The sequence below is a fragment of the Cyprinodon tularosa genome, unplaced genomic scaffold (genome assembly GCF_016077235.1).
Source record: "Cyprinodon tularosa strain WSP-4 unplaced genomic scaffold, ASM1607723v1 ctg484, whole genome shotgun sequence".
Taxonomy (NCBI): domain Eukaryota; kingdom Metazoa; phylum Chordata; class Actinopteri; order Cyprinodontiformes; family Cyprinodontidae; genus Cyprinodon; species Cyprinodon tularosa.
This window is the reverse complement of record NW_024039212.1, coordinates 497077-523104: the sequence shown is the minus strand read 5'-3', so window position 1 is coordinate 523104 and position 26028 is coordinate 497077. Positions and strand designations below refer to the sequence as shown.

General features: G+C 36.5%; 2 protein-coding genes across 4 annotated transcripts in view; one reads left to right on the top strand and one right to left on the bottom strand.

Moving 5' to 3' along the window:
* The first annotated feature begins 9674 nt into the window (after positions 1–9674).
* On the top strand, positions 9675–24629 carry LOC119794592 (sodium- and chloride-dependent GABA transporter 2-like). Its single transcript, XM_038302212.1, has 14 exons — positions 9675–10051; positions 10143–10277; positions 12353–12493; positions 12643–12721; positions 13927–14059; positions 17452–17586; positions 17671–17774; positions 18733–18857; positions 19156–19268; positions 19360–19497; positions 21270–21372; positions 21523–21623; positions 22636–22806; positions 23048–24629. The coding sequence occupies exons 1-14, from the start codon at positions 9862–9864 to the stop codon at positions 23171–23173; spliced, it is 1794 nt and encodes a 597-aa protein (XP_038158140.1). The 5' UTR covers positions 9675–9861; the 3' UTR covers positions 23174–24629.
* Positions 24630–25093: 464 nt separating this feature from the next.
* Positions 25094–26028, bottom strand: part of p4ha2 (procollagen-proline, 2-oxoglutarate 4-dioxygenase (proline 4-hydroxylase), alpha polypeptide 2) — a 47784-nt gene continuing 46849 nt past the window's right edge. For all 3 annotated transcript variants that reach the window (XM_038302222.1, XM_038302220.1, XM_038302221.1), the window contains one exon: positions 25094–25878. In XM_038302222.1, coding sequence (XP_038158150.1) covers positions 25808–25878 — 71 coding nt within the window. In that variant the 3' untranslated portion in view covers positions 25094–25807. The remainder of the gene's footprint in view (positions 25879–26028) is intronic.

Genomic DNA, 26028 nt, shown 5'->3' with positions numbered 1-26028 from the left:
ATCTTGTATAAAGTAGCTATTTTACGATATATTTCTCTGGATTTGGAGAGCTCTACATGGACATTAGAAATCTCTGAATGATTACATCCTTATACCTGTAGTAGGGCTCTGAGGTCCTGTGATCAAGATCTGCTGATTGTCCTTTGTAAAACGGGACAACAAAAGGAGAAAGCTTTTATTCATGGCTCCAAAACTCTGGAAGTCACTTCCTCTGACTGTAAACAGCAGACTGTGGCTTTCTTTAAAGACCGTACTCTATGCTTGTTGAAGCCCTTTGTGTTCTTCCATCTTAATTTAGTAAAAAGAATTACAAAGAAAACCCTACAAAAGTAAAGGAGAAGGAACCAGATCAGATATAAAGAGACTTAAACATGTTTTAAAAAAATGAGGATTTACTATTAGCAGGTACAAAATCAATTTATAAAACTGTTGTTGTGCAAAATTCTCATTCCCTTTAAAAAATCTGTTCCCCCTGTGTTGGGAGCGCGCACTGCAGCCAGCGAGACAGATTGAGCAGCCTTCTCGGTGAAAAGACTCCACAAAAATAATGTAGTGACTTTTAGATTGATCCATGGATTCTGGCAAAAATAAAGACCAAAAGAAAGCCTCAAATAAATAATAAATAAAGCTGGTCTTGTCTGGACCCCAATGTGTCCACTTTAGAGGGCAACGTAACAGAGGTAGTTCATGTGTAAAAACATCTATGCATTTTACTAGATGAGGATTCCCTCAATTTCAAACCCTATAGAGCAGTGACGTGCGGTGAGGTTCATAGCTGGTGAGGCACTGACGTCATCAGAATCAGATTTGCAAATAGATGCATAGATTGACAGCAGTTTACAGGTTATGTTTCACTTCTGCATCCTTACACATACAAACTGTAGCTCACAAAACACACATTTCCTTAAAAAACAAAACAAAATAAATGTTATTACTGTCTTACCTTTACTTATAAATGAATAGAAGTCCTCCTTATCTTCCTTCAGTTTTAAAAGTCTCTCTGTCTCAATGGAGATCACTGCCAGGGAAGAAAGCCTTCCTTGATCCGTCCTGTTCCTGCCTTATGTTTTCAGTCTCTTGAGCACCCCCTGCCATGAGGCAAGAGAACTGCCTGCCTCACCTCGAACTTGTTCTCTGCCGTTTATAATCGCTCATTACACGAAACACGTTACACAAACACAGTTGGTGACAAAAAGCTCTGTACATTATATACATAAGCCAAATTATTAGAAATAAGTTCACATATTACATTTGTTTAAACCATTTTATTGACGCCGTACAGCAACATGCTCTCTCCGCTTTGCAGCCAGCGCAGAGCCAGGGGTTGCGCAATCCAAGGTGAGGCAGAGCTCGCTGCTGCCTCACCGGCATCGCTTCCAAGCATTTGAATGGGAAAATAAGAAAATTCAGCGATTTTGAACAAATAAAAATCGAAATTGGTGAAGCTACATGAAAAATGAATATTTTTTAGTACAAACCACCGGATGAATATAACAATTTAAATTACTTTATGATTATATATTTTCTTTCTTTCCATGATGGCTGGTGAGGCACTGCCTCACCTGCCTCCCCTGACCGCACGTCACTGCTATAGAGTGAAGAAACTTTAACTGAAATTGTTATTGTTTTTCCTTTAAGATGACAAAGAAGCATGTTTCTGCAACATTTATGTCAGTCTTAGATTATGGACAGTTGTTGACCACCTCAGCTAAAAGTCTTCAAAAGATCGACTCTGTTTAACATGCTTCTCTGAGATATACAGCAGTACTAATTGTGGAGCCCTAAATCATCATTTTGTGGCCTTCTTTATCCACGAGGAGGCTGGGACACTGGAACGTTTTTATCTATGAGGCCATGCTTTGGCTGTTACCCTCCTAAATCTGTAAAATGATCACACAGAGATGCGTCTAGCGTTTCTCTTTGCAATCAAGCAATAATTTATTGCTCTCCATTCCATTTGCCTGCACAGAACTGGGAAAAGTAGATTTTATTTACTTTTCTACATCCACGTGGAACAGTCTTCAAAAACATTAGAGACACTATACTTTTTAGTCCAGGGTGAGTTAGCTCAGAGAGGCATCCTTCCATTGTGATTGTATTTATGTTGTTACTTGTTATTTGTGTTATTTGTCTATTGTTGTGTTTTTGTTGTTGAGTAGTTATTATTGTTGTGCTGCCTCTGGGCCAAGGGTCCGGTCAAAAAAAAGGTTTTTAATCTCAGTGGGACTCTTCCTGGTGATTTAGGTTAATTTAAAAAAATAATTTATTTTTTGATTTGTCTAAATTGTCTAATGAACCAGTTTTCTTATTCCTTATTTGCCAAAAATACACTACAATACCTTCATAACGTGGGAACAAGTTAACCATCGTGTCACGATCTGCCCTGATAGCTCACCTAAATCACTCAACTTCCAACTATGCAAGAAAAGATTGACAACTCTCTCATTAGATCCCTTTCTGCATATTGAAATGAAGAAAACGCTTGCTGACAGATGGATTTTCTTCACATGACTTTTATCTATGTGATGGTTGCTCTGACTTATGAAAATGTAAACAAAATAGCGCACGTGTCATTTTGATCTGAATTAGATTTTTCTAAATGAAAATCTAAGATAATTTGATTTGATTTCATTTAAAAAAATAATAATAATAATAATTCCTGAGGATTTGACTCAAAGTGGCATATTTTCCAGAGAGAGTGAAATAATAATGATAATATTTTTGGCACATTTAAAACAAGTATGTTTAAAGAGAGTAAAACCTAAACCTACTTAATAGATTTAAATGTAGGATGATTGAAAAAAACATCCTAACTTTCAGAATTAGGACTGAAATAGCACCTGACATAAAGTAATAAATGGTTGATAATGCTTTCTACTTGGACTGGGACATAAAAGCCGATTAGGAGTTTTCACCTGAGAACCCCAAAAGACCCCCCCACAGGCTTTAGGTAGAGGGGGTGCTTCAAAGTTTAACTTTGAGGGATGGCAGAATACGCCATAAGACGTTCTTTGGTCAGAGGTGACGAGGTCTTCAGAGAGATCTCCCTATTATATGAGGTTGGCTTTCAGCAGAATAGTATCTGGTTCGCTGTTTATTGACTAGAGATAAATTACCTGCAGATAAATAGACTGAAAAGCGTCCATTTTACTGTTGACCCAGTTACAGGAGGTTCGGTAAAAATGGGCAGGCCCACCCCCAGTGGGAGAAAAGGGCCTGACACACCCATACACACACACACCCACACACACACGAAGGTTTGCATGCAATAATTAGAAAGTTTAATCATTTAAATTATGGCCATTTGTTTGTGTTGTTTGTCTTGTTTGATTTATCGTTTTGTCTTTTCTGTTGTCTGACTTTTTGTGGATTGTGTGATTGTCTGTAATTTGTGAAATGAAAATATATGAAAATAGAGGTGAACAAATAGTTAAGGTTAAACTGTAAAATAAGGACAGTTTCTAGTTTCCATGGCTCATTCCTTCATTCCTAACCTGTTTTCAAAACAAACCAGGAGTTAAATGTGTTAAAGGTTATGCACAGCTGTTTAAATTAGGAATAAAGGGTATTGATGTGAGGTTCTGATATCACAACAAATAATGTTTAATGAAACAGATTAAATAAATTATACAAATTTCTTTTTTTTTTTCAAAATAAGCAAGGAATTGTGTCATTACTTTAATGCTAACGTTTCATTTGTTAATCTTAATTTGGTTTTGGATTTAAATTTAATGGTAAATATTTTTATACAAAAAATAATTTTTTTTATAAAAATAAATTAGGTTGAATTTGCTTTTAAATTGCAGACAATTCATTAAGAAGTTAATGTATCTTAAGCTGATCTAGAATGAATATGCTAATTGATTTAACATACGTATTTGTTAATAATTATACAGTGTTCCAATAACTCAATTGGAAATAATAATAATAATAATATATTATCTAATAATAATAATAATGATAAGATCAATAATAATGATAAAAGTGACAAAGAATATAGATAACAGGATTTAATTCCTACATTAAGATGAATTGTGGAGGCTTTAAAATGATCTATTCCCATTGAATCCATAGCTCAGATACAGGTGCTGGTCATAAAATTAGAATATCATGAAAAAGTAGATTGATTTCAGTAATTCCATTTAAAAAGTGAAACTTGTATATTATATTCATACATTACATACAAACTCATATATTTCAGATGTTTATTTTGTTTAATTTTGATGATTACAAATGACAACAAATGAAAATCTCAAATTCATCATATCAGAAAATTAGAATATTGTGAAAAGGTTCAAAATTGATGGCCCCTGGTGCCACACTCTAATCAGCTAATTAACTCAAACCACCTGCAAAAGCCTTTAAATGGTCTTTCAGTCTAGTTCTATAGGCTACACAATCATGGGGAAGACTGCTGACTTGACAGTTGTCCAAAAGACGACCATCGACACCTTGCACAAGGAGGGCAAGACACAAAAGGTCATCGCTAAAGAGGCTGGCTGTTCACAGAGCTCAGTGTCCAAGCACATTAATAGAGAGGCGAAGGGAAGGAAAAGATGTGGTCGAAAAAAGTGTACAAGCAAGAGAGATAACCGCACCCTGGAGAGGATTGTGAAACAAAACCCCTTCAAAAATGTGGGGGAGATTCACAAAGAGTGGACTGCAGCTGGAGTGAGTGCTTCAAGAACCACCACACACAGACGTATGAAAGACATGGGTTTCTGCTGTCGCATTCCTTGTGTCAAGCCACTTTTGAACCACAGACAGCGTCAGAAGCGTCTTGCCTGGGCTAAAGAGAAACAGGACTGGACTGCTGGTGAGTGGTCCAAAGTCATGTTCTCTGATGAAAGTAAATTTTGCATTTCCTTTGGAAATCAAGGTCCCAGAGTCTGGAGGAAAAGAAGAGAGGCACTTCATCCACGTTGCTTGAAGTCCAGTGTAAAGTTTCCACAGTCAGTGATGGTTTGGGGTGCCATGTCATCTGCTGGTGTTGGTCCATTGTGTTTTCTGAGGTCCAGGGTCAACGCAGCCACATACCAGGAAGTTTTAGAGCACTTCATGCTTCCTGCAGCTGACCAACTTTTTGGAGATGCAGATTTCATTTTCCAACAGGACTTGGCACCTGCACACAGTGCCAAAGCTACCAGTACCTGGTTGAAGGACCATGGTATCCCTGTTCTTAATTGGCCAGCAAACTCTCCTGACCTTAACCCCATAGAAAATCTATGGGGTATTGTGAAGAAGAAGATGCAATACACCAGACCCAACAATTCAGAAGAGCTAAAAGCCACTATTAGAGCAACCTGGGCTATCATAACACCTGAGCAGTGCCACAGACTGATCGACTCCATGCCACGCCGCATTGCTGCAGTAATACAGGCCAAAGGAGGCCCAACTAAATACTGAGTGCTGTACATGCTCATACTTTTCATGTTCATACTTTTCAGTTGGCCAACATTTCTATAAATCCTTTGTTTTTATTGGTCTTCAGTAATATTCTAATTTTCTGATATGATGAATTTGAGATTTTCATTTGTTGTCATTTGTAATCATCAAAATTAAACAAAATAAACATCTGAAATATATGAGTTTGTATGTAATGTATGAATATAATATACAAGTTTCACTTTTTAAATGGAATTACTGAAATCAATCTACTTTTTCATGATATTCTAATTTTATGACCAGCACCTGTACATCTGGAGGTTAAACTGACTAAAACTTTAGGTTGTTGTTTCTTCAACAGAACATGTTATTTGTTCTGATGAAGAAAAATGGGTGGAGAATATAAAACAAGAGAAAAACAGCTAACCTAATCTCATAAGGATCCATTTAGATGCTGTTTATTTTTTCATCTGGAACAGTCCATGTGGATTTTGGGTTGGCAATTGAGAGCAGAATAAATAAACAACCTAAATAAAATACTAAGTTATGAATAAACCAGTAAAATGAATAAATATGGGCAGAATTGGGCTGAATACTGTGCCATAAGTGCTGTACGATGAACTGTTCTCTCTTTGCAAAGATATGATATGATTAATAAAGTGCTTACTGAGTGAAATCGACCGATCTCCATTTATCTAATTAGGTTGAATAGTTAAATACTTTTTTCCCACTACACCTTTCACCGGCTTAGCTCTCTCCAGCTCCCAATTATCACTCATTTCATCCAGCTGCCGGTTTCCCTTATATTGGGTTCAGTTGCAGCTATCATGGCCAGATTATTGTTTGATTTCTGTTTCTCCAGTCAGTAAGTTTTGTTTATTTTAGTTGGTTCCAAGATTCATGTCCCTGTTCCAGCCAGGAGTTTGTTCTTAAGCCAGTATCCTGAGGCGAGTTATTTCCCTAACCAGTGGTTAGAATGTTTCAGCATTTCCCAAGTTATTCTGTCTTCCTGATTCTGTTTCCTCTCATCCACTGGCCCTGTCTGATCTGCCCTCCTGCACCTCTGTTGGACTTCTGCTGGATTCTGCCTGTTTGTGCATTTCTGTCTGAGTTGGATGCTCGACACACGGGACTCTGAACCTGTCCTCCAAGGTGTGTTTTCTGTCTGAGCTGGATGCTGAGCTGCATGGGACTCTGAACCTGCTTTCGTGCTCTTGTGGATTCCTGGAACCCGGATCTGTCTATTTCTGAGTGGACTGTACTGTTAAACCAGGTAAGTGACTCACTCTAATTATCATCTTCTATTCAGATGATCGTGGTCACTTACCTGTGTTTCTCTCTACAGAATCAGTGATGGGTTTTGTCCGCACCTGCAGTCACTGCGGTGGCAGTTGCACAGCAGCGCGTTTCTGTTTTGTGTGTTTTTGCTTCAATAAACGTTTTGAACTGTCCTACTGGCTGCCTCACCTTGAACACTGGGTCCATCTCTCCTGTTTCATGACACTATGAGCAAGTATTTTACAGTGTTTATTCCTTTCATCATGTAGGATAGGTTATTTCATAGTTGGAGACATTTGCCTTTTATTTGCCAAGTTACATGGAGGGGACCACATGTATCAGAACACTGAAATCATATATTCCCCATAACATAACAACAAATTAATTCAATTGCAATTATTTTACAGTGTTTATTCCTCCCATCAAGGACAAACACGTCTTGTGAACATAAAATATTTGCTCTTTATGACAAAGTTACACGGGAGGAATACTCCAATTACTGTAATGTTATCGAAGCACAAATCATCCATGTCCTAAAAAATTCTTATTTGTTTCTTTTATATCCAAGATGAGACCTGCCTGAGGTGGTTCTATCAGATCTGTGTTGGAAGCCCTCCAAAAAAGAGGAGATTGTTTGCTTTAGATGTTCTTTGTTTGCTCTCTTTTCTGTCAAGTGCCTGTTTGATGAGAGTTTGTTGAAATCTTAGTAAATGTAATTTTGAAATCTGAACTTTTTCTTTGCAAAAATTGCATAATATGTAAGTAAGGAAAGGAAAGAGCCAAAGTCTTCACATTGACATCCATGATGCTAGTAAATTATGTTGTGGAGGAGAAACAAAATAATTCAGCCCACTGAAAAATTTGGTTCATTCCATATAATTCTTGCAAATAAAAAGCAAATTAATTTCTACACAACTTATTGTCCATATTGGGAGGAATAAACACTGCAAAATGCTTGTAGGTGAAGTAATTTGTGCCTTTGTTATAGAAGCAGAATATTTCAGCTTTTTGGTTCCTCCAGTGCAAACAAAGAGAAAATGTCACAGGGTTTGTTGTCCTTAATGGGATTTTTAACGGCTGTAAAAGACTTTCTGCACTGCGAAAAATGGAAATCTAAGTACCGGTAAGTCTTTTCTTTTTAAATAAGTTAATTTTTCCTTGAATTGAGGAAGAGATTGAGACACTTTGCCAATGGAACAAGATAATTTACATTTAAAATAAGAAAAAACTATTGCATTGTCTTATTTCAAGTTCACATTATCTAATTATGTTATTTTAAGAGTAACAGTACTAATTTCATTGGCAAATCATCTTATTAACGTACTCAAATTAAGGGTAAATACACCTAATTTAAGACATTTTTACTTATTTCTAGATCGTTTTCGCAGTGTGGTAAATTAATTTATTTTCACTTTATCCAGGGGCAACTACGTACTTTAATTGGCTGAAATATTTTGTTCCGCCCATGTAATTTTGGCAAATAAAAGGTAAATATCTGCAAATTCAAAAGCATAGTGTTGAATAGATGTAATGGTTGAACTATACAACTATACAGCTGTGCTTTAAAGTTTACACACCCGTCCATCTGAGCTAACAATATGAGGCAATCACTGAAATCAGGTGTTTTCTGTAAAGTTCAGGAAATGTTCAATAAGCGCTCTGCACAGGTTTACAGGTATATTGGTTCACTGTTTATGAGCAAGGTACTCTAGTTTGTCTGGGATAGTATATTTTTTTAGAATTGTTTTTAAGTAAAGATTCTTATCAATATTTTATTTTGCTGAATGATCATTTAGTAAATTATTATTACCTTTTCAGTGTAGTGTTATTTGAATTACTAGTGTTAATTTATCTTTTTCTTAAGTAAACTATGATCAGTTAATCCCTGCCCCATTCGGTGATAATAAAAATTACACTATTCTTACAAACTTTTCATCTATTTTTTAAAGATAGAAACAGTTTTCTTATATTTCACAGTAAGTGAATGAAAAACAAACTAATGCGACCACAAATCAGATGTCACAAAGCAACAGATCCGATGATGTTAGACCGAGATGCAGGACACGGCAGCTGCGGGAGAGAGCAAAAAAAAAAAAAAGGACTCAAAATGCTCTGAACACAGAGCTGCACCCAACCTCTGTTACCTTTAGCTAAAGCAAATGAGTGGAAAGGGGGGAAAAAAGTGAAAATTATTGGTGGGGACATGTCCACACCAGTCCCTCAGAAAGTAATCCCTGTGCATCTATGATTGAACTGTTTTATAATTGATTTTAACACATCAGATTAATAGCATATTAAACATGAGACATTACGCTTATACGCCATGCACACACAGAAGCCTAGAAAAATGTTATAAGGGTGGCCAAGGAATAACCAATGTACACTGGGGTGTGGCAAAAAGCGGATAGGCACGTGAAGCTCAGGGTCAATCTACACTGTTCATAAAAAAAAATTAACAACCACAACATCCATATTTTCTAAATAAAGACTAACTATAATTTCCTACAGCCTTTGCTAAAACATAGACACATATATTTAAACATCCATGCTGTCTAAAGTAATCGTATAGTGGACAAAATTCTTTCAGGTTTGAGTTCTGGGGCAAATCTTATTCATTGTCATTACTTTCATCAAGTCGTTCTGAATAAAATTCATATTTACATGTATTAATATCTATATTAAATTGATTACTTATTATTAAAATGTTGAGTTCACTGAAGGCTCATAGATGACTTGCAGATACATAATTTTTTCTTTACCAAATAAGGCAAAATCTCATTTCAAAAAGAGCATGATTTCTGTATTTATCATTTTTAATGTTGGTATATTGATGTGCATAATTAACCACTGTGTTTTTGTTGTCAACAAACTGTTAACACATGAAAAATGTATATGTTAAATAAGTTAGAACATTTTACGTATTACTGCTGCCACCATCTGTATTAGAGGGAAAAATGGTAGGCGTGGTTCTGCTTCACCAAACTTCAAGCCTACACTTTTTTAACTCTACAAAGAAACGCCCCCCATTATCACTACACAGGAGTCCATCTCCAACTTAAATAGCTGCGATACCAGCAGATAATGAAAGAAAGCTCCGCTCACATCCCAGCAGATCTCTCTCTCCTCCAGCTTGGTGTGGCCTGTTTATGTGCCACAACTTTTGCTCACAAAGCTCAGCGTTTGTGACGAAAAGTAAAGATGACAAAGAAAGGAGTGAAAGGAAACGCAGTGATTTGCGTCCCAGATGGATACACTGAGAAGCCAAAGCAGGTTGAGGAGCGGGGCCACTGGGGGACCAAAGCGGAGTTCATCCTCACCGTAATGGGAGCAATTATCGGGCCTGGGAATATCTGGAGATTTCCATACCTCTGTTACAAGAACGGTGGAGGTGAGGCTTTTACGCACAGGCTTTTACGCACAGTGTCTTTATCTCACAAGTTTATTTAAGTATAAAAGTCATTGTTTTTGTTTTTCTCTAGGTGTATTCTTTATTCCATACATCCTGTTCATATTCACGTGTGGGATCCCACTGTTCTTCCTTGAAACTGCGTTAGGGCAGTACACAAGCCAAGGCGGAATTACATGCTGGCGACACATTTGTCCGCTTTTTCAAGGTAAAACACACTGAATTGAATTAATGTTTCTCTAAAAATGTCAACTTAAAATTTTCAAACCAGGGTCAGCAATCCAAAAAGCACCTTTTAACAGTAACTAAAATGTGCCTATTTCCCATATTCTGATTTGTAAACAAACTCATCTTCACAAAGAAAAAAAAAGTTATTAATTAATTGAGTGTTATTTCTGTAGATATTGAGAATAAAGACAGATATTAGCTCCTATTAGCTTTCAAAACCTTGTATAAATGGTGGACTTCTGTTACAGATTTTCTATGCAGTTGCTGCATATTTCTAAAACAGACATTTCATTATTACTTCTTAATTACAAACTTTCTTATTTAGTTTGGAAACTATGGGCTAAAAAGACAAAACTTACCATGAAGTTTGAGACATAGATATCAAGAGTGCTTTTCTGGAGTCTTGCAGAATACACTCAGACCAGATCTAACATACAGCATCCCACATTACACCGTTACACTAAGACAAAAGTATCTTTTAATTGTGGCTTTATGATGGTTTGTGAGCAACAAAGTAGAAAGACCATTCCGTATCATCTTCCTGAGCCATTGTTGGGAATTCTTCAATTCTGAAGGAGAAGAGTCTTCTTCATGGCTAAGCAGCATGCTGCAAAAATAGTCCAGAAATAAGTAAAATTTTCTTAAAATTAAGAGTATCTACCCTTAATTTTAGTAGGTAAATGGGATGAATTGCCAATTAAATCAGTATTTTTATTCTTAAAATAAGATAACTAGATAATATGCAATTGTAATAAGACAACATAGTTGCTTTTTCTTATTTTAAATGTAAATTGTCTTGTTTCATAGGCAAAGTGTCTCACTTACCTCTTCAATTCAAGAACAAATGCACTTAGTTTAAGAAAAAATGACTTATTTAGATTTACATTTTGTGCAGGGAATGGAGAGGGATGTTTGAGATCAAACATTCATTTTTGCTGGCCTGGTAGCAGAGTAAAATGCTGAAAGAGATGAAAGATTAAATAACAGATTTAAAATAACAGTGTTAAAATGTTCTTCTTGATGTGTTTTTTACATTGTTGTCCCTGAAAAAACAATTAAAAAATAGGAATTTAGTCTGTGTGCTCTAAGAAATTTGAATCTCAGTTTTTGTTCCAGATCCCTAAATGTCTGTCACTGCTCCACCTGCTGGTCCTGGATGCTGACTGTCTGAAAGAGAGATAAATTTGGCAGCACAACTCTAGATTTTATTATGATTAGTTATCACAAAGTGTACCCATAAACCAAGTAATTACCTGCGTGTTGCTGTTTGGGTAATAACATAATAAAATTATTCTCCAACACGCCAAGTAGTGGGCATGGCTTTGTAATACAAGCATTTGTGGTTCTACTAAAGCATAAATCCAGCATATTTTTTGGTGAACATTTTGACATAATTCCTTTAAGAGAGGAAGGAAGGTTGTGGTTATACAGTATCACCCATTAAATTTTACCGCTTCATTCATGTCTCACTGACTGCTTTGTTGCAGCTGGCAGTGAGGTGCTCAGCTGTACCGGGTATATGAAAGAGAATAATAGTGATCTAAAAAAACTGTTTGGGCAGGTAATGAGATGAAAAAGATACAGTCATCATAGTGACTCAGTGACTTATTTTATAGTGTCTGCAGTTCTGTCTCTTCCTCACAGCAAAGTATGATACCAACAGCCACACAACCTCCTCCCCTAATAGACTTCTGGATTTATGTTGCATCCCTATCATGCAGTCAGAAATGCAGTTTTAGTGAAACATAAAAGTCTAAATGAATTAAAATCCTGACTGAATAAAAAAAAAAAGTAAAATTCAGGTTGAGTTTTAAAGTTAGCCTCAGTAAGAAGACTTTGTGTGTTCTCCTCTCAGCTGGGAACAAAAGACAGGAAAAAATGTAGGAAAATTTGATTATTTTTTAACGGCCTCATAAAATAACCTTTACTTTTTAGGCTTTTGTTTCACAGGACAAAGTACGCAGTTACAATTAATAATTTTTATTTATTCTCTCAGTACTTTATTTCGATTATAAATGTCAACACACTAGACTGATTTATTGCTTCTCCCCCTAGGCATTGGCTATGCCAGTCACCTGATTATCGCATTCAGTGCAACTTCTTATATCATGATCCTTGCCTGGGCTTTCTTCTACTTATTCTCATCCTTCAGCTCAGATTTGCCGTGGGCTTCATGTGGGAATTACTGGAATTCAGGTAATTTATTATCATTTACTGTTTGCAGCTCTGTAAAAGGGATTTAAGTTGCTTTCAAAGTTATGTTTTTATTTAGAAGAGTGTAACTTTTTAAAATATTGCTGCATAAATTAAGCCTTCTAATATATGTTTTTGTGTTCTGTTTCTAGAGTCCTGCTTCGACAACCGTCTGAATCTGAGTATGAAATCCAAACTGAACACCACGCTCCCAGTTGTGGAATTCTGGCAGTAAGCATATGTTCCTACAAGTCAGACAGTTTATTTATTATTTATTTCCCTTATCTTCTTTCTTTCATCTCTTCACTCATTCTGGGTCATTTTTCAATATCTCCTATGCATCAGCTCCTTTTTAGTTTTATTTAGTCTCCTTCTAAATTCAGCGCCTTTTCCGAATTTTGCCACATTATAACTTTGAAATTTAATGTAACAAAACACTGCATACTGCTGCACAATTGTAAATTGGACAGATGCATCCTTGTGATTTATAAACTTAAAAGTGTGATTTTTTTTTTTAGACCCAACTTCAGTTCAGTTTAATCCCAAACTCTGTACAGTAATGTATTGTCAGTTTAGTCCAGTCATGCAGTCACATTAAAATTAAAGTTACATATATTCCGTGGCTCCTACTATATATACACGACTCCTATTGGTTATTCAAATTTCTTGCATTTAAATGTATATTCCATTTTCTTTTTTTAGCAAATGGGATATAAACCTATCTAAGAAAGTAGTTCTTTCCAAGAGTTTCTTTGATTGCTAAATACATTTAAATGCAATTAAGTTTATTTAATCCATTTACTTTGTGGCAGCCCTTTCTTACCAAACAGTCATGCTGTGACAGTTAACAGGCTATTAAAGTAGTTAATTTTGCAGCAATCTACAATGCTGAACCAGCATGTAGTGTCAGTGGAAGGTTAACCTCCTTATTAATGGATAAAACACTTCTGGGAGAACCAAACTAAGTGTGAAGCAGACTTCTATTGCAGTTTAATTCAATTCAGTGCTATTATATTCAGTTCTGTTATTTAAACTATACTTATTCAAATAGAAAAATCATCTCCAGGTACTTTATCAGAAACACAGGTACAGTTCATAGGGAATGTTTAAGAACTGCATAATCCAGTTCATTTATATTAACAGATCTAAATTAAAGGACATGTATAATTCAGTTTGAAATACTATGTGCTACATTTTATTTCTATCTGTTCAAATGGCATTGCATGAAATTGACTTTCCAGAAATTAGAAAGGAAGGCAGACAACTTTGTGGTGCCCTCCAAAAGAATCAGGCTCACTATAAGCAGTGATAACTGACAAGGGATCAAGAGGACAGAGTCACAAAAAATCAATGTTGTTTTCTTCCCTTTCAACATATGTCATTCAGCCCTAATCTCCTCCTTTTTTCTCACTCTCTTACAACATTTATCTGACCAGACAACGAGTTTTAAAGATCTCTGGTGGGATTGAAGAGATGGGTGGGGTGAGGTGGGAATTGGCATTGTGCCTCATCCTGAGTTGGATCATCTGCTACTTCTGTGTCTGGAAAGGAATCAAGTCAACAGGAAAGGTATGTTAGTTCAAAGGCAAACATTATTTTCTACACACACTATATTTCCAAAAGCACTATGAGGTTTATCCTCTCGGTTAGCTTTGAGATTGAGCCACACTTTGCAGCTTTAATTGCTTTATCTGTTCTACAATTGCTGCCACAAGATTAAAGAGCATGTTTATACAAATATTTAATAACAGACCACTTATCAGTCCTGGCTGTCTGTCTACGCTCTAATTCCTCCACAAGCCACATGTCTATGACAAACAGTGTCTTTATGGATCTTCCCTTGTGAACTGAAAATGTTCTTTTGCAAGTCTCCGGTTTCCTTTGTTTTAAGCCTGTTTTGTGGTTGCCATGAACTGTATGAATGAGAATTTGCACAGGGATTTGTAAAAATTAACTCTTTGTGACCTTTACACACTGTGTCTATCAGCATCCACTGCCACCATTCTTCCAATTTGCACGGGTTACAAATTTGGGCGTTCAAAGATTGAATGTGCTCTTTGTTTTTAACTGCATGGCCCTTTCAGGGATGATCTTCATTAGGGTTGCAACTAACGATTACTTTGCAATTAGTTTAATCTGTTGATTATTTGTTTTATTCATTGATTAATAATTGGATAGCCAAAGGTTCCTTAAAGCAGATTTTTTAATGAAATTCAACCAAGTGAAACCAAAACTTTTCCGATTGAGGAGTTCTGGAGTGAGCATGTTGACAGACGAAAATATTTTTTTTTATCATATACGCTAAATGTTTAATTATTTTTTACAATCTTGGTATAATTACTGCTCTAAGTGAGTTGCTCTGTCAGCTAAAGGCATGTTTTAGTCTCTATACTCCAGTTAACAATTAATCAATTACTAAATCAGTTGATGATTATTTCAATAATCACAATTACTCCGATAAATTGTTTTGGTCCTAATCTACATACATAGCTGTACAAATGTGAAAACTTGCGATTTGGTTCCAACACATTAAAATGAGCAGATTGCATGTTCTACTGGCACCTGTTTTAAAACAAGCCAACCCTCTGAAGATCAGGGCCTTTGTATTTTATTTCCTTTTGTTCCTTATTACTGTTACTATAATATTTAGGGGCAAGACAATTTTATGACATTTGGCAATATACACTCACTGGCCACTTTATTAGGTACCCCATGCTAGTAACGGGTTGGACCCCCTTTTGCCTTCAGAACTGCCTCAATTCTTGGTGGCATAGATTCAACAAGGTGCTGGAAGCATTCCTCCATGATGGCATCACACAGTCGCCGCAGATTTGTCGGCTGCACATCCATGATGCGAATCTCCCGTTCCACCACATCCCAAAGATGCTCTATTGGATTGAGATCTGGTGACTGTGGAGGCCATTTGAGTACAGTGAACTCATTGTCATGTTCAAGAAACCGGTCTGAGATGATTACAGCTTTATGACATGGCGCATTATCCTGCTGCAAGTAGCCATCAGAAGTTGGGTACATTGTGGTCATAAAGGGATGGACATGGTCAGCAACAATACTCAGGTAGGCTGTGGCGTTGCAACGATGCTCAATTGGTACCAAGGGGCCCAAAGAGTGCCAAGAAAATATTCCCCACACTATGACACCACCACCACCAGCCTGAACCGTTGATACAAGGCAGGATGGATCCATGCTTTCATGTTGTAGACGCCAAATTCGGACCCTACCATCCGAATGTCGCAGCAGAAATCGAGACTCATCAGACCAGGCAACGTTTTTCCAATCTTCTGTTGTCCAATTTCGATGAGCTTGTGCAAATTGTAGCCTCAGTTTCCTGTTCTTAGCTGAAAGGAGTGGCACCCGGTGTGGTCTTCTGCTGCTGTAGCCCATCTGCCTCAAAGTTCGACGTACTGTGCGTTCAGAGATGCTCTTCTGCCCACCTTGGTTGTAACGGGTGGTTATTTGAGTCACTGTTGCCCTTCTATCAGCTCGAACCAGTCTGGCCATTCTCCTCTGACCTCTGGCATCAACAAGGCATAGAACTGCCGCTCACTGGATGTTTTTTCTTTTTCTGACCATTCTCTGTAGGGATGGGAATCGAAAACCGGTTCCTGTTAAGAACCGGTTCCGTATTTTTCGATTCCATGGCATCGTTTGGCAGCTCGCTGAACGATTCTTTTTTCGATTCCCGCAGCAACAGAGCCTAGCGCGCCGGCTCTGGGGAGCACGACTTACGTCACGTTTTTTACGTACGTTACGCAGCTTACGCAACTTACGCAAGTTACGCAAGTTGGAAGAACTATTCGAGGAGGAAGACAACGAGCTGCGGTCACTTTGTGAATCAAAGCCCCGTCTTTCCTTAGCCCAGAGGGTAGATCAGGAAATCCAGCTCTATAAAAGCTTGCCCTCCATCCCCTGCAGGGATAGTGCCACACTGTGGTGGTGGAACAAGCAAGATGTGCTGCCCTTGCTATCTGGACTGGCTGAAAACTACCTCTGTGTGCAGGCTTCCTCCACCCCATCTGAGAGGGTGTTCTCCACGGCTGGAGACACCTTAAGCCCTGAAAGATCCCGTATCCTTCCAGAAAAAGCAGATATGCTCATCTTTCTGCAAAAGAACTGTTAATTTTCCCTACTACTGTTTTATAATTAGTACTTTTTGTTATTTAAAATAGGTTATAATCCCATCATTTGTTATTAGACATTGTTTGTTATTAAGTTTGTTCTTGTATTCATTTTTCATTTAAACACAGATGTTACTCCAGTTTCACATTTCCTGTGGACATCTTGATCTTGTTGATTTTGTAAGATTGTGCAATAGTTAAGTAAACAAAGTTGATTCTGATAATCAAACTGTTTGTTCTCCTTTTTCCCCCAAATTGGAATCGAAAAAAGAATCGATAAAGAATCGAATCGTTTCATAGAATCGAAAAGGGAATCGGAATCGTGAAAATCTTTTCAATTCCCAACCCTAATTCTCTGTAAACCCTAGAGATGGTTGTGCGTGAAAATCCGAGTAGATCAGCAGTTTCTGAAATACTCAGACCAGCCCTTCTGGCACCAACAATCATGCCACGTTCAAAGTCACTCAAATCACCTTTCTTCCCCATACTGATGCTCGGTTTGAACTGCAGGAGATTGTCTTGACCATGTCTACATGCCTAAATGCACTGAGTTGCCGCCATGTGATTGGCTGCTTAGAAATTAAGTGTGAACTAGCAGTTGGACAGGTGTACCTAATAAAATGGCCGGTGAGTGTATAGTATATAATAGTATTTTTATTTACATTTTTTGTGAAACAAATAGGTTGTGGCCTGAATCCCTTATTTGCCTCTATATATATATGTCTAACTTTTGTTTTTTGGCATCTGCTTCCACATTATTTTCATTCTCTTTTATCTGTATACTTCAAAAAACGTAAAACATCTTTTCTTTCTTTCTCATATTAGGCGGCATACTTTACAGCCACATTCCCCTATGTTATGCTTTTTATTTTGCTGATGCGAGGTGTGACCTTGCCAGGAGCTCTAGATGGGATAATTTATTATCTCTACCCAGATATCTCCCGTCTTTCAGATCCACAGGTAAGAAAATGTATTCAATGCTTATACCTGTTAAGACAAAATGTTTAAGTAGGCACATAAATATGTTTGTGCACTATTTATCAGGTGTGGATGGATGCTGGAACTCAGGTCTTCTTCTCCTATGCCATCGGGTTTGGTTTTCTCACTTCTCTTGGAAGCTATAACACTTACAACAACAACTGTTACAAGTAAGTAAAATAACAACTGAATTACATCTCTCTAAGCACCCTCTGAGCATGTACTCATTTCCAAAAACTTAATTTATTTTAGTAGAGATGTATTGGATAGAGTCACAGTTTAAAACTGTATATAGACATGGAATCATTTGTTTGGGCCTCTTCTTGAACTGCCCCTTTAATGCAATGGAGGAGTTTCAGTGCTCAGGTGAACCCAGAGGCTACGTTGTCAGGTGCATAATTGCCACTGTTAGGGTCTTCCAAGGCAAACAGGCTCTAAGTAATTGGTCAGACAAAGATCAGTTCAAAAAGCCCTTATGACAACAAAACCAGGCCTGGGGTTGGGATGCGTCTGCAAGTGGTGGTCTGCTTCCTCCTTGTGGGACCTGGCAAAGCCAAGTTCGATGGAGTAACTTGAGTTCATCCCCCAGTGGCCCAAGCACCTACAGGGGGAACCATGAGGGACTGGTGCTAAGAACATTGGAGAGTGAGGGGGCTCAGTGACTTGAAAAAACACCCATAGCTATGGCTGTACATAAGTCTGCTGTGCCCATCACAGTAGCAATCCCTGAACTGATGAATCCAGGAACGTCAAAAGCTTTCCTTAGCTTTCAAAAGTAAAAAAGTACTACGGTTTGCATCCCTAAGCTTGGAGCACCTGTTAAAATTACTCGCCTGGAAAATTCAGAAGGTTTTGATATTCATTAAAAAATATAAAAAGCAGTGAACTGCTGATGGGGTTGCTTTTAAGTGGTAATGGTCAGACACGCTCTGTTGAAAGGATGCAAACTATATGGCTTAACTACCATCCTGAACTACTATACTAAATTGTTAAAAACCAAAAAAATAAATAAATATAACAAATAGATATGTTAACATAAATAACTCTTATGTTCCAATATGCAAAAATTATGCTTTAAATTGTTTTATAAATATCTGACATGAAACATTTTATTCTCTCTTTTGACAGGGACTGCTTCCACTTGTGTCTGCTGAACAGCTGCACCAGCATTGTCGCCGGCTTTGCCATTTTCTCTGTTTTGGGCTTTATGACATATGAACAAGGCGTGGATATTTCTGAAGTGGCAGAATCAGGCAAGAACGGAAAAAAAGTTCATAGTTAGCATAATATTCCAAGTTTTAATGACTATCACTCAGAGCTCTCTATTAACTGCAGCCTACACATGATATTAAAATAAACTCATCACCTAGTACTACATACATTTGTGAAAAAAAATTATTTGGTGAATTAATATTGAATAATCTGGTCTTTGATTAAGCTCAGCTTTTAAACCCCTTAGCAGCTTTAGGTTTTTAAGAAGAACTTTAAAGCAGTTTTTATTTTGTATGTCGATATTTGTAAATCTTTTCAATGTTGTTTTCTATATTGTAGGCCCTGGTTTGGCATTTATTGTCTACCCACGTGCTGTGGCCATGATGCCAATGCCTCAGGTGTGGTCAGTGTGTTTCTTCCTCATGATCATTCTGCTTGGACTAGATAGCCAGGTAATAATCGGCATGTAAGTGAATGAAAGGATGAAAGAACCAATGCATGAACAAACAAACTAATGGTTTTCCCCTGATCATTTTATTTCAGTTTGTCGGTATAGAATGTGTGATGACATCACTGGTTGATCATTTTCCATTATACCTGAATCAAGGCTACAGGCGGCAGCTGCTTCTGCTCATGATTTGTTGTTTCTCCTGCATGTTCGGACTCTTACTTGTCACTGAGGTTTGTACACCGAAAAAAACACTCCACATTTGCTTTTTTTTTTGTCATTTGCAAGCACAATTAGATTTACTCTTTTTTTTCCTTTTATATAGTGCTAGGTGGTGAATGATAGTGAACAATAGTAGAGATTAGTATTTATGTGGTTATCAGTTTAGTGGACTTGAGTTCCACCATCGGCTAAACATAAAGAGACTATCTTCCTGAAGAAATTTTTGGCCATTGCAGGATCCAATGTGTTACATTTATTCATTTTTGATATCCAAAGACCATCCATTGCACAACAAAAAAAAATTGACAGATTGAGACATAGACTGAAAAGATCCAATTACTGCAATCACAGCATGACAAACACACTCAACAAAGAAATATAATCTCCCCTGGGTTCAACTTAGTCTTCTTCGATCAAAAGCTACTGTGACAGTTTGCACACCATTCATCCCTTGTGACACTTGCAAATACTCGCTTTAGCTTTGTTTCTGACATGTACTTTTAGTTATTGTCTTAATCCCATTTCATACTTAAAACTTAATCCTGACATTTACTCGGCCAGAGTTATGGTTATTCACTGGGTAAAACCACCTTGGAAATTAACTGGGTACAGATGTAGTATCAAACCACTTTAGCAGGGCCGCTCTAGGTCGAATAAAGCCGTTACATTACTTTGTAAGGCATGCTTTTGCATATTTATGTGAAACGCTCATAGTGATGTGTTGCCTAACAACAGTCCTGGCTCCTGCTATTATACATCTTTTTAACATTTGCAACATTATCACTGGCAGCATCACTATCAAGCATTTTATCTAGCAAGCGGTCAAATGTTTAATAATGGCAGGAAACTGTTTGGACTTTTTCGGTGTATGGAGTGAAATAGTACGCTAACTGTCAGGAACTGTCTGGGACTCAGTTATGTATGGGAATACAACAGTTGCTCTTCCAGACTGTGGAGTACAAGCAAAACACTTTTCAAGTTTATAAAGTACTACAAACAACTGTAACAACTACTGAACCCTAAGCATTTCTTTGTTATTGCTAAGGAAGTTTTTGACAGTCATAAGTTCTGGCTGAAAATTTTCTTTAAATGTTAGTTTGATTAGTTTAAGTGATACCCCTTAGATGACTGCCACCTGCAGGTGATATTGGGTACATCCATCCCAGCGTTGCCAGGTTAAATGTGAAAATGGGCCTTAGTCTCATTGGAAATGCTTAAAACTTAAATAATAGTTAAATGCTTACAATGCAAACGTTTTAATCAAATCAACAAAAGATCATATTTTTTTTATTTTTTTCTCAATCTACAAACAAAAACACCTACATGCCAACAAGTTAATAGAAAGCAATTAAATCTAGGTACAGTATAAGTTGCAGCTGTTCTCAGGTGGTGGAGGGCAGAGCCAAGCAAACACAGGATGGTGTGCAGCATTTCTGATCTTTATGCTAAACACATTTGTAATGTTTGAGTCATTTAAGTAGCCATGTTTAGTCACAATTTTCCATGCTTTAAATCATATATATATATATATATATATATATATATATATATATATATATATATATATATATATATATTTTTTTTTTTTTTTTTTTTTCAATCAATATAACTATATTGTTTATTTATGTCAAATACTTTTGAAGTAATTTAAAACAAAACTTTTGAAATGGTGCAAAACATTACAGTGCTATCTACAGCATGTTTTAATTTATATTAGACTGTTATTGCTTAAGCATTTAACCAAAAGCCTAGCAAATCTATCCACCTCTGTCCTCCTTTGCAGGGTGGGATTTACCTGCTCCAGTTATTGGACCACCATGTCTGCAGTGGCACCACTCTGCTGCTCCTTTGTTTATGTCAGTCTATCAGCATTGGGTGGGTTTATGGTGAGTTGTGGATTTATTTTCCTGTTTTGTTGTCTTGATTTTGATAAACGTATAAAACAGCTACCAATAATGGAAAGAAACATTTATCTTTTTTTTTTTGTGATGATTAAAGCATTTTCTAATCGTTATCTGAACTAATTCATACTGTAGGTGCGGATCGTTTTTATGACAACATCACAGATATGATTGGCTATCGTCCATTACCGTTCATGATGTACTGCTGGAAGTACATCACTCCTTTTGTTTGCTTTGTAAGTAAAACAATCCTCTTACATCATGTCTGTTTTTTAGACACATATTTTTATTAGATTTTTACATGTGGGTATTTACCCTCTTAACATCAAACTGCATCTGTTCAAACATGACTGAAAGTTTTTTTTTGTATTCTCGAAAATAAGACTTTTTTAAACAGCAGTAATAAAGACATGCTTGCTTGTTGTGGCTGCTTTATCATGGTACATTTTGACGTGCTGCTATATTTATGTTAATTGTGCTTTGGTGATCGCTATGTTCTTAAAATGAACTTGGTTGTTGAATGGTGGAGAATCTAAGCTTTCCAATATTGTCGAATGTGTCTATATTGGTAAACATTTTACCAGTGTAATTTTTATGCATTCTGAGTTATTATTTGTAAACGCTTTAAAACCGGAGGGTTTTGAGAGGTTATAAACAGCAGAGATTCCAAACCTAAAGCTAATTTGCACTGCAGCCACTCCTCAAAATTATATTCCTTAAACATTTAATTTCAATTCCTTTCAAGAAAACAACATCTCAAAATTTATGTTGAATTTATTTGTTTCTGTAGGCTTGAATTCTGTAGCATGAATATTTAATGTGAATGAAAACATGTGAAACAATTCATAGGCTTCTGTTTAATTTTTCAGCCTACTTAAACATATTTGTACACGATTTGTAATTACCTCCTCATGTTTAGAATGTCAGTTTTTTTATTAATTAAGCTCTTGTGAAGCTTATCTTTATATCAGGATATGTCTTTAATATATTCCATGTTGATAATTTAAATGTACTCCCCCCCCCCCCCCTAAATATGAGAAATTCAATTAAAAAAATGATGGTTGTCAATTGATATACTGAAATGACCATATTAAATCAAAATAGAACATTTTCACCCTACACAAAATCAAACATCTCCCTCTGTGATTTAAGCCACAAGACCTAAAGCTGTAGAAAACCTGTCGTTTGAATGATAGTGTCTTCCAGTTTATTAATTTTTTTAATCCACTCCATCTCATCTCCTCACAGGGAACCTTCATCTTCTCGATAATCAAATACTCTCCACTGAAGTTCAGTAACTCCTACGTTTATCCACTATGGGCGAATGTGTTGGGATGGTTTATTGCCAGTGTCTCTCTTTCACTCATCCCTCTGTTTGTGCTTTTTAAATTATTCCAAGGACAAGGCACATACCAACAGGTAAGAATGATCATAGCAGAAGACTAATCAAATAAAAACAAGTTACAGAGCAAAATGCATTTTTTTAGAAACAAAAAAAAGGAAATATTGGGATGACAGTTTTTCTTTCAGTTTTACTTAATTTGGGGAAAGGCACCTTCTAAAAAAGAAAAAGATAGAAAAAGATACAGCAAAGGATGGAGGTTACAGCATTTTGAGAATATTCACATTGGTTTTTCATGTTTTGTTTTTTTTCTCTCAGCGTTTCTTATCTCTCTGCAAGCCTGTCGTCCCCTTGGATCAGATGTGTCCGCCCCCTGCACCAGAAAGCGAGAGCAAGGCTCTGTACACGGAGCTCAAACCTTTGTATGGAGCCCGGAAAGAGTAATAATTACTCTCTATCTTAAAAATCGGGCAATAATTATAAACCCTAAGGTGACTGAACACTTAACAGGTTGGAACAACAAAGCTGTTGAGCTTTTGATGTGGCATCTTCTTGGTAAACAGATAAAAGCGTCTGTCTCTTGTTTATGGACTACATGGGAGAATTTTTTTAGGATAGTTGTTTAAAAGGAGATTTTTTTTATTTGTAAATAAAATGTTTCTATGTGCCAGGTACAGTAAACAAAGCTCCTTCGGACTGAGACAATAGGAACACGTATACCTTAAGTATCCTATGTCTCCATCGTTCTATACTTGGGCCACCATGGCTGCTATTGGAGGTCCGAGGTGCCAGTGGCACAAGTTGTACAGCAGCCTTACTTATGTCAGTGTGCCCCAGGACAGCGGTGGCTACAATGTACCTTATCATCATCATCAGCATTTGAATGTGTGATTGAACGGATGAATGACTGGATGTTAAGTCCTTTGGGGGTCTCTTGCTTGATAAAGTGCTATATAAGTAACTCACTGTGCAAAGATTGGTTGAGATGATATTGAATTGACAACATGATTTATGTCCAAATGACGTCTACATTTGGGTCATTGCTGGCAGATTCTTCAAATGACATTGAAAACTATCCATCATCTGAGAAACAAATCCTAAAGCTTTTAACATAAAAATACAAAAATCTAAAAAGGAGAAAGGGTTGAAAGCATAAAAACGTTTCACTAAAAAGGAACTAAATTGAACATTTTAACTAAATGGATGTCAGTAGATTATTCTAAAAAATACTTTTAGTGATTCAGATCTCAATATATAAATTCCAACATTTGGTTTTAACATGTGTATTAGTATTTTCAAATATTTTGAAAATGAAAGCTTTTAGATGTAAGAGGGTGCTGATGTTGTCTAACACCTAATCATTCTGCAGCAACCAAGCATAAAAGCTTTAAAGAGATCTGGTTAAATGCTTCAGTGCCTTGTGGCAAAAACTCTTTGCTATGTGTCAGTCAAACACCAAGCTAATAAAAAATTATTTCCACTATAATTTTCTCTTACCACAGACATCTTTAGTACTTCTTGCCACCTACCTATTACCTATTGTACTTTTTCCAGAACACAGAGGGTTGCCCTTCAGGCACTCTGTCCTGAAGGTTCAGTCACATACTGCATTCCAAGTGCTCCAACATGTTCAGGCTTCTTAATAAGGTTGGAAAGACATTTCATCAATGTTGAAATCAGACTGACAAATGTTAGAATAATCTAGTAGATGTTTCTGTCATTCATTTACGAGCCATTCCTGGACTGGCGCTGCAGAAAACAAAGCTGGATCCATGTTAACATTCTTCTCTAAATATTTTCTTAAACAGCATCAAATAATTTAATCCTTATTCTAAGGACCTAATGTGCTGTATAGTTTCTTATTACTCAGAATAAATATGTAAATTGTGGTTTATTTGTAGTTTGAATGTAAGATTTGTAAAGGGGGTTTTGTAGCTCTTGTTGCTATGACCAAATATTTTCAATATTTAAATGTTGTTCATTGCTTTAAGACACTGAATGCTTTACATGTCATTGTTCACTTTAAAGATCTATTAAACTTAAATTCTTTGTCATTTGAAGCCTGTCGTGAATCATTTATTTCCAACTATTCTGATATTGTAATAAACAGAACTAGAGTTAATCTCTCCTTGCCTGGACTACTGCAGCCTGTAGAAACTTCAGCTGGATGGACATACTGTATATTGATTCTTTTTTGATTTGGCCAAACTCTTTTACACTTGTTCGTTAACATAATTATCTCTGGCCCTCGCAGGAATTGATGGCATACAGCCACTGGGTCAGTTTATAGTTGTAAGCAATGTTTTATCATGAATAATAACTTATTACACCTTGAAATTGATAAACAACAAGATTTACATAGCATTTCAATAAAACACACTGTTTATTGACTTTTTGGTTGCCATCTTGAGGAATGAGAATACAAAATGTCATCATTTAAACACACTATAAATAAAAACAATATACATAATTTGTGGACAGGGTTTGTGTGCACTTTGCAGGGAAATTGTTACATTTCTAGACCAAATTTCCATGCAAAAAAATTTGAAATGCTTTTAAGTGTTGAACTTTTTCAGCACCAGATAAAAAGCAGTTACAAAAGAACAAAAACAACAACAAAAAACAAAAACATCAAGGCAAAGGTCAGGTAAAGTTTATAAAACATAAACTAGGTGAATCCATTTGACAAACACATCAAATCAATTAGACAGTTGGTCCTCTGCAGGTCAATAAAAGCTACTAAATTGGCACAATTAAAGGAAAATGTTCATCCGAAAGCTTACGTTGTACCATTAGGGCTTTAATCAATAGAGAAAATGACCAGAAAAATAAATAAATAGTACATATCTGAAAATAAATCCTTGAGAAAATTGAGTGTTGGTTATGTTTTAGTTTTTAATGTAGATATTGATATCAATTTTTCTTTTTTTTTCTGATTAAATTATCATATAGAACGGAAGTTGAGGAACTTTGCCTCATTGATGTAGGATTCCCTGCAAACCATTGGCTATGTGTCTGGTTGCAAAATTTTGACCAAAACAGGCACCAAAGAGGCTGGGTATAGATGTGAGGCAACCTTCAGTCCACTTCTGTGAGGCCGCATGGTCTCCTGAATTCTTGTCCACGCTCATGTATCCACTTGTTTGACACTATTCATACAAAAAAAAGACAAAAGGATGTTTAAGGACAATATCATTTAGAAATGTTACTGCTTCTATACAGTGTTGGGCAAGCTACTTGTCCAGTGTAGTGAGCTAAGCTATCAGCTACTCAACAATAAATTAAGCTTCACTACACAA